The sequence below is a fragment of the Capsicum annuum genome, chromosome 10 (genome assembly GCF_002878395.1).
Source record: "Capsicum annuum cultivar UCD-10X-F1 chromosome 10, UCD10Xv1.1, whole genome shotgun sequence".
Lineage (NCBI taxonomy): Eukaryota > Viridiplantae > Streptophyta > Magnoliopsida > Solanales > Solanaceae > Capsicum > Capsicum annuum.
In genome coordinates this window covers 189712288-189721077 of record NC_061120.1, presented here as the reverse complement: position 1 = coordinate 189721077, position 8790 = coordinate 189712288, and the positions used below count along the sequence as shown (strand labels likewise).

The following is an 8790-nucleotide window of genomic DNA, read 5'->3' as shown; positions in this document are numbered from 1 at the left end:
TCTTTCATATACTATGAACCCAAAAATCACCCATGTGAATGGAAGGTTTTATGTACCTTTCGAGGTCCACAGAGGTGGTTCCTGACCAAATTCATACTTTACGTAGGGATTCTATGTGATCAAATAAAAGTCTCTTATTTTATTATTAATTTAATGTTAGCTAGGTGATAAAGTAACCAACAAACATGCTTTACTTTATTATTTCTAATTGTTGGTTATCTAGGTGATAAAACATATAACAAGATGAGCGAGGAGAAAGAAATGACGTAATTTATAACAAAAAGAGACTGCTTATGTAATAAACTAACTACCCCAAATAAATGGACATGTGTAGTAAATAAAAAAACTAAAAAAAAAAGAATTCGTCCAAATCAAACAAAGAAATGCTTTGGTCTCATTCGAATCAGAACCCCAACTTGTTTATTCATCATCTGACCCACTGGTCGAACTCTTAGACAAGTATGTCTTACCTTTAATTTGTTGGAGATCATCATTTCCAAATGACTACCCATCCCACCCCACCTAGGCTGGATGTCAAGTCTAAAGGCATACCATTCCATGAATGTGTTTTTTCGTCCAAAGAATGTGTCGTTTCCGAACAGGCATACCATTTCATGAATCAGTGTGTCACTTTGTTGAAGGATTCCATCCCTTCGTCTCAGCACTGTACTGTTTCAAAACACTGTTTCGAAATCTGCATGCATGCATATAAATGGAGTATCAAAATGTAACTTTTTTCTGTGTTTTTCCCTTTGGCATTTTCAAACTGAATTTTTAAATTTCTGTCAAATAAACTTTGTCCAAAAAGATAGATCTCATCGATCAATCCAAATCCAAGCTGAGCGAGCGACGAAGACGCTGCAAGGCATCTCTTATTTCTTGCCTCACTTACCATGTGGAGTAAGTGTTCCATATTTTAAACACTTACAAGTTCTCTTCTTCCACCAATGTGGGAGAAAGAGTGAACTTTCCAATTTGGGAGAACACTTTCTAAATTGGTGTCTCCCTTCTCTACCATTTTTTTTCCTCCAATTTTCATTCACACTTTTTCATATACTTTGAACCCAACAACATGTTGGTGACTTTAGGTTAGCAATATTTCTCCTTGAAACATCGAGCAATTTTTAGAGTCATCAGATCTCTGAAGCACAAAAAGGTTCTATTGGTTACATCCTAACAAGTACAACATCACTAGCTTACATTTTTTATATACATGTCTTCCGGCAGAAAACTAATTTAGTATGCTATAGAGTATGGATCAGGAGAAAAAGTTGTTATTCTTCCTTCTACGAGTACAAGAATCTGTATACTAGAAACAACCACTTCAACTAGTTCAAGTTTAAGAACAAGAACACAATGAAGTACAGAAAATACCCTCAATCCAAGATCAAAGTGATCTTTACAAGAGGTGTATTTTATCTTCAGAAACAAAGATGAAACAAAAATGGCCAAGTCGCCCAAATTCACGGACTTTCCTTAAGGAAATAATTTCCCTAACTATACCTGAGGTTATGGAATTTTCCTTCCAGGATAAAATGGCCAAACAAACCAACTGTAGTGGTACCTTAAACAACTAGACTATCTTCGAACTCACTGAATGTTTTGAGTGATCACACAGAATATTTTTAAGGCAAGAAGAGAGTTTTTATTCTGTAATTTTCGTATCTAAACCTGTGAATAAAAGCAGGTTTATATAGCCATAACATGCCTCTTTCGAAAAGAGGTAATGGTTCACTTTAAAGGTTGCACCTCTTTCTGAAAATTCATATTTGTTCATCAAAGAGTGCATCTTTTCCTGAACAGTCATCTCATTTCGTGAAACAGTGTGTTACTTCGTTGAAGGATTGAATCCTTTTGAAGTAGTGCATCAGTTCACTTAAAACAGTGCAACTAATGCATCAGTTCTGTTCGAAACATTGCAACTGTTACTGCATGCATATTATATAAATGGAGTATATAAAAATTTTTCCTGCATTTTTTTCCTTTGGTATGTTCGGATCTCAAATAAATTTTGTCCAAAAAGATAGATCTCATTTATCGATCATTTGACAAATTCAAATTCAAATCCGAATCCGAAGCCGAAGCCGAGCCGAGCGAGGGACAATGACGACGGCGCGAGGCATCTCTAATTTCTTGCCTCACTTACCATATGGAGTAAGTGTTCTTGATTATAAACACTTCCAAGTTCTCTTCTTCCACCAATACGGGAGAAAGAGTAAACTTTCTAATTTTGGAGTACACTTTCTATTATAGTGTCTCCTTCCCTCCACTATTTTACTCTTCATTTTTCCATTCACACTTCTTTCATATACTATGAATCCAACAATCCCCCACATTAATGGGGAATGGCTATTTTTTGTAAAAGTTTTACGGACAAATATGTGATCATCAAGCAAAGACTGATTGCATCTGGATAAGTGGGTTTCCCTTTTAACTTTTCATAGTGAACATGCATCGGATGCACTCGGTCAATCGGTAGATTTGATATCTTTGAACCGTCGAGCTTTAATGTACACCTAGACAATACATATCACACAACCATCCTTTTAACATTTATGGTTCTCACAATTTTGTTCTTTTCAGCCATGAACACGTCCCGATTTTGTGAGAGCTTAGAGAATAGGCCTTTACTAATATTTTCCTTGAAGCGGCTTCCACTTCTCCCTCACATAGGTGATTTCTAAAGGTTTAATCCTATTGACTAAAATATTTGGTCAAATCTTTCAAATTTATATAATCATTAAAAGACTTTTCACCTTAAGTCTTATCCTAGTTTAATACACAGTGTCTATATCATGAGAATGGGTTGGGTAATTGACAATGTTGAACCCGCCAGACAAAACTTTGTTTGATCTCCTTGAACCTAACTCTTGGGATCTCCAATCTGCTAGGTAGAGTTACCGCCATGCTGACTTGTCCTAGGCATTAAACCTATTTTCTTGGATGTCCTTTCCACTCCTTCTCTAGATAGGCCTTTTGTAAGTGGATCCGACACATTATCCTTTGACTTTACGTAGTCAACAGTGATAATTCCACTAGAGAGAAGTTCCCTAACAGTATTATGTCTCCGTTGTATGTTATGAGATTTACCGTTGTACATCATGCTCCCTGCCCTACCTATTGCCGCTTGGCTATCACAGTGTATACATACTGGTGCCACTGGCTTGGGCCAATACAAAATATCTTCCAAGAAATTTCGTAGCTATTTTGATTCTTCACCGACTTTATCTAATGCGATAAATTCAGATTCCATTGTAGAGCGAGCAATACAAGTCTGTTTGGATGATTTCCAAGAGACTGCTTCTCCACCGATCGTAAATATATATCCATTTGTGAATTTTACTTCCTTCGATCCGGTGATCCAATTTGCATCACTATATCCTTCAAGTACTGCAGGATATTTATTATAATGCAAGGCATAGCCTTAAGCATATTTAAGATACCCCAAAACTCTTTTCATTGCCATCCAATAAGTTTTGTTGGGATTACTCGTGTACCGACTCAATTTACTAATAGCGCATGCTATGTCTGGTCGTGTACAATTCATTATATACATTAAACATCCCAATACTCTTGCATACTCCAATTGTGATTCACTTTCACCTTCATTCTTTTGAAGTACAAAGCTCACATCTAATGGAGTCTTGGCAATACCGAATTTCATATACTTGAACTTGTCAAGTACATTTTTAATATAATGAGACTGTGACAATGCCAACCCTTGTGGATTTCGATGGATTCTTATACCTAAGATCACATCTGCAACTCCAAGGTCTTTCATATCAAACTTGCTCTCGAGCATTCGTTTGGTTGCATTTATGTCAGAAATGTCTCTGTTGATGATCAACATATCATCCACATATAAACAAATAACAACTTGGTGATTTGGAGTGTCTTTAATATAAACACATTTATAACATTCATTTATCTGGAACCCGTTTGCCAACATGGTTTGGTCAAACTTCGCATGCCATTGTTTAGGTGCTTGCTTTAGTCCATACAATGACTTAATAAGTCTACACACCTTATTCTCTTTTCCTGGAACCATAAAACCCTTAGGCTGTTCCATGTAAATTTATTCTTCCAATTCTCTATTTAGGAATGCGGTTTTCACATCCATTTGATGGATTTAAAGATCATATACCGCAGCCAAGGCAATTAACATTCGAATCGATGTTATCCTTGTTACTGGCGAGTATGTATCGAAGTAATCAAGGCCTTCTTTTTGTTTGAAGCCTTTTACTACAAGTCTTGCCTTGTATATTTGTCAATAGTACCATCCGCTCTCATCTTCCTTTTAAAGATCCGAATCTCCTTTAAAGATCCGAATCCGAGCTAAGCGAGCGGCGACGACGATGGCGCGAGTCATCTCTTATTTCTTGCCTCACTTACCATGTGGAGTAAGTGTTCTTGATTATAAAAACTTCCAAGTTCTCTTCTTCCACCAATGTGGGAGAAAGAGTAAACTTTCTAATTTGGGAGTACACTTTCCATTTTACTGTCTACTTCCGTCCACTATTTTACCCTCCATTTTTTCATTCACACTTCTTTCATATACTATGAACCCAACACAAGCATCTACACTCGGAGATGTTTACAGCTTTGGAATAGTGTTGCTAGAGTTGTTCATCAGTAAAAGACCGACCGATGCGATTTTTAACGAGAGTCTAAAAATTCACAAGTACATTTCAACGGCTTTTCCTGATCATGCCATGGAGATTTTAGATCCTTTATTGCTCTTGGCAGAGGAAGAGCAGAAAATCAATCAAGATCAAGCAAGGAGAATGGAAGAATGTTTACTCTCGGTTTTGGAAATCGGGCTTACATGTTCTGCATCATCACCAAGAGATAGAGCGCCAATTGACACTACTTTGAGCAAACTTCAATCAATCAAGGAGTCCTTCCTTCCAATGAGATGGTAATATGTTAACTGTTTATTTTTCATATTTCTTTTATTAAGCCTTGTCATGAACCAAAAAATGTAACATAATTAGAATGTAGTGGCTAACCAAACAGGTCACCTACTCCGTTTCCTGTTATGGTGTTTGATCGAAGTTTGTAAGCAGATCTAAATCATTTTGATTTAAATAGGCAAGAACTGTACAATTTGATAACCAACTTTACTGAATACTGACTATATATCCTACATTTTACGGCTGTTCCCAACTTTATTTTTACATGAGAAAGCTAAATAAAATGGCTACATGAATACTTGACGATTCCGCGCCCTCAATACATGCACATTTTCCATGAGCATTAGAGAAATTTGACAAAGAGCAGCACCAGCTACTTCACACTCTCTCTTTTTGAGGAACAAAAAAAGACTAATTTATTAGGCGCGCCATCATTCCTGACACCCATCTAGCCTAATGGCCAGCATTTTTTATTTTTTTTTGCCTAAGTTAATCACGGCTAACCCCCCTCCTAGTACTATAATGGGTTTACACGTGTGAATCCAGATAAATCGAGGCTTCAATAAGGATACCAGACACTAGTTGGAAAACAACAAGAAACTCAAGTCATTACTAACAAATTAAACACGAATTCTTCAGTACTATCAGCTGAAAAAAAAAATAGAACAAAACAGCAAATAGTATGCTATGCATTCTTGTTGCAAAATATTTACTCCTCACAAGATGGTATAAATATGATTGTCAGAGACATGGAAAGAATCAAGAAATGACTATATATCTCACAAATAGTCATAGCAACATACTCACAGTTAACGAAAAAAGAATTTACGTGGAAATAAGACAAACAAATTGAAAAACGGAAGTAATCTACATGGAAAAACAAACTATTATTGTTTCATTTTCTTTTCTGCTAACGTACTTAAATAATTCCAAATCTTTAATATTATGTCTCTATCCTGTTTAGTTAGGGTCAATTAATATTGACTACTAAGTATTTTACTTTGTCCGAAGTCCTACGTGTGATTACGCTATGTATGTTGTTGAATACTATGCTTTGTATTGTGGGATGTTAAACTCTTAACTATTTTTTTAGAAAAAGAAATTCAATGTATTTTTAAAGCATTAACGTATTATATTGAGATGGTGATAAATTAAAATCATTTATATTATTTATTATTTCTTTAAATGCATGTCAAATTAATAGTGAATTGGTAAAGATGGACGGAGAAAGCAATATGTAAAACTCTGATTCATAATTTTCAAAACAAATCAAGCATGAGTTGAAAACACTATCCCTTTGTCCCTGTTCTTTTCCTGTCCTCCTGGCGCTACAGGCTACGAGCGATGGCGATCAATAAACCCATCAAAACCCATTACTATGTGGGCTCAACGATCTGATTTCTGCGGTAGCCATCATTCTTGTCCCCATTTTCATCACCATCAACGTCTTTGTCTGCGCCATCTTCATCTGACGATAAAGGCACAAGCCAACAACTTCCATGTAAATGCCCATTCACACACACAAAATACTCCAACCCATTTTCCAGCGTACCTAGCCGCCGCGCAGCGCTCCTGGGGACAAGCCGAGCTGCTGTCATGCTCCAAACCCGACCCCCACAGAATGGACACCTCACTCCTTCTTCACCCTCCAGCTGTTTCGTAATCAAACACGCCCTCGTCTTCGACCTCGTAAATCCTCCAAATACACCTCTGAAAATCCCCAAATCATCACCCCTATCCCTAATCTGATGCTCACATGGATCACTCACGTACAGCAAATCCGTCCTACATCTTTTCACCAAAAAGCTCCGACCCGACGTCTTCGAAAACCGAGACGATTTCACGAAATGACCCGGATATGACCGACCCATATGGAAATGTCGGGTCGAATTACACCCGCAGCAGAAAAACAGCAATTTCGCCATAGCATCCCATTCCCCTCCAATCCGACCATTGGGCGCACCGTCCATTAACGATGCTATCATGCGTGGAGCGCGATGAATGCACATCTCCTTCCACAGTAGTCTTTTTGCGAGTGCTCGGAGCCTTCGATTAACCGATGACATTTGACATAGGGCCTGAACATCCCACTTCATGGAAGCAAAAACCGAACGAACAATTATCTCATTCTGAAACGCCAAGTCGTCTGTCTGGGACGAAGACGACGACGACTCACCTACTCTATTCGGATTTTGCCTCCGTCTTTGACTCGGGACCTCACTCATTTTTCACCTTGATGACAATATGGTAATCCAATTCTTTATCTTCAAAAAATTATTTTTGGCGCCCATATAAATCGTAACCTCTAGAAACACATGGTCGGACACGTGTACCAATAGTAATAGGTAAATGTTAATTACTAAACCCCTTGATTTTTTTTTTTCAAATTGGGATACGTGGATTATTCTCATTGATGGACACTGGCATTGGGATATGATTTGATGTGTTACATAATCTAGGACAACGTATGAGTTTGGAAGAAAGTGCGGATTCATTGACACGTGTCCTAAAAAGTTTCTTTTTTGGTTGCTCGAAATATCTCAGGGAGTACGTGGCAGGATTTTGGAAGGGTTAAACTCATTAGTGCTGAAATGTGAGCTTTACTTTTGTTCTCCTTTCAAAATGATTTGGTCACATGTGTATCTAATCTAAGGCATACGCGTATACAATATGATTTGATTATTGTTGAATTGATTATGGTACAAAAGTTGGCAGTCTGTTGTTTATTATTTGTGGTCACATGGTCTCGTCAGGGAACAAAGAATTATGTGTTACCACCAAAGGCTGTCCTCCACCTTCAATAGAGTTTGGGTTCGAGCCTTGCTACGTAATCATCTTTAATTCGGAGTATTTTACTCTCAAATTTTTTAATATAAATTTAAATTAATTGAATTTCAACATAAATTTCAGACCGAGAGATTATAAAAAAATATATTTTATTACTCAAATTGATATATTACGCATCTTGTTGGGAAAAAATTTCAGTGTCAGAAAATGGAAGAAGTGGTTGTCTCTCTCTACTTTCCATGTAGAAGAAGCATTTTCCTAATTTGCCAGAAGATGACAATCTTGTTTACCGTCACAGTTTTTAAAGGTAGAGGCATAAGACGAGGCGTTTTATCTAGCATGAGGTGAGACATAAGATTCGCATTGTTGGGACATAAGCCTCACAAACTTTCAAATTTTTAATATTTTATAAATTAATATAATTAAAAATAAATATTTATTGAAAGAGATAAATCACCAAAAGAAAAACTAAACTATATCTAATTATATTTAAAAAAAAAAAAAATGAAATATGTATCTAAAATTGTTTCAGCAAAAAAAATCTAACCAAAGCCACATAATACAATTAATAGATAAAGTCAATTTCATATGATAAATTATTATATGTTCTCAAAAATATAAGTTTGTATATAAAAAATAGTACATAATTAATCAACTCTCACCTTTCAGTAACTCGATCAATATATTTATACACTCATATATCATATATTATATTTTAAAAGAGAACAAAAAAAAATAAATAACTTAAAAACTCATCACTATGCGATTTGAAAAGAACTAAAAAAAAAGAAAGAAACTAGGAAGAATAAAATACACTCGATACCTTCTTGAGTAGCAGCATCATCGACACCTAAAATACGTTTGAATGTATCTTTTAGGTTTACTTTTACTTTTGATTTGAGTATTTAAAAATTTACCAATCATTTATTTGAATATTAAATTTAAATTAGCGATTTGATAAGAAGATTTTTTTTTACTTTGTAAACTTTTTAGGGTACAAAACTTCAAAATAATAGCTCATGAATACATAATGAAAATTGTGACGGGTTACAAGTAAAGAGTAGGTGTGTATTTAAAAGATAACAATCTA

General features: G+C 35.9%; 2 protein-coding genes across 2 annotated transcripts; one reads left to right on the top strand and one right to left on the bottom strand.

Annotated features, from left to right (window-relative positions):
- The first annotated feature begins 4559 nt into the window (after nt 1-4559).
- On the top strand, nt 4560-4922 carry LOC107852894 (putative receptor-like protein kinase At3g47110). The gene has a single exon (XM_016697932.2). It carries the CDS (start codon nt 4560-4562, stop codon nt 4920-4922), a length of 363 nt encoding a protein of 120 aa, XP_016553418.2.
- A 1215-nt stretch (nt 4923-6137) lies between these two features.
- On the bottom strand, nt 6138-7614 carry LOC107852901 (EID1-like F-box protein 3). Its single transcript, XM_016697937.2, has one exon. The coding sequence runs from the start codon at nt 7136-7138 to the stop codon at nt 6290-6292; it is 849 nt and encodes a 282-aa protein (XP_016553423.1). The 5' UTR covers nt 7139-7614; the 3' UTR covers nt 6138-6289.
- Nucleotides 7615-8790: the final 1176 nt, after the last annotated feature.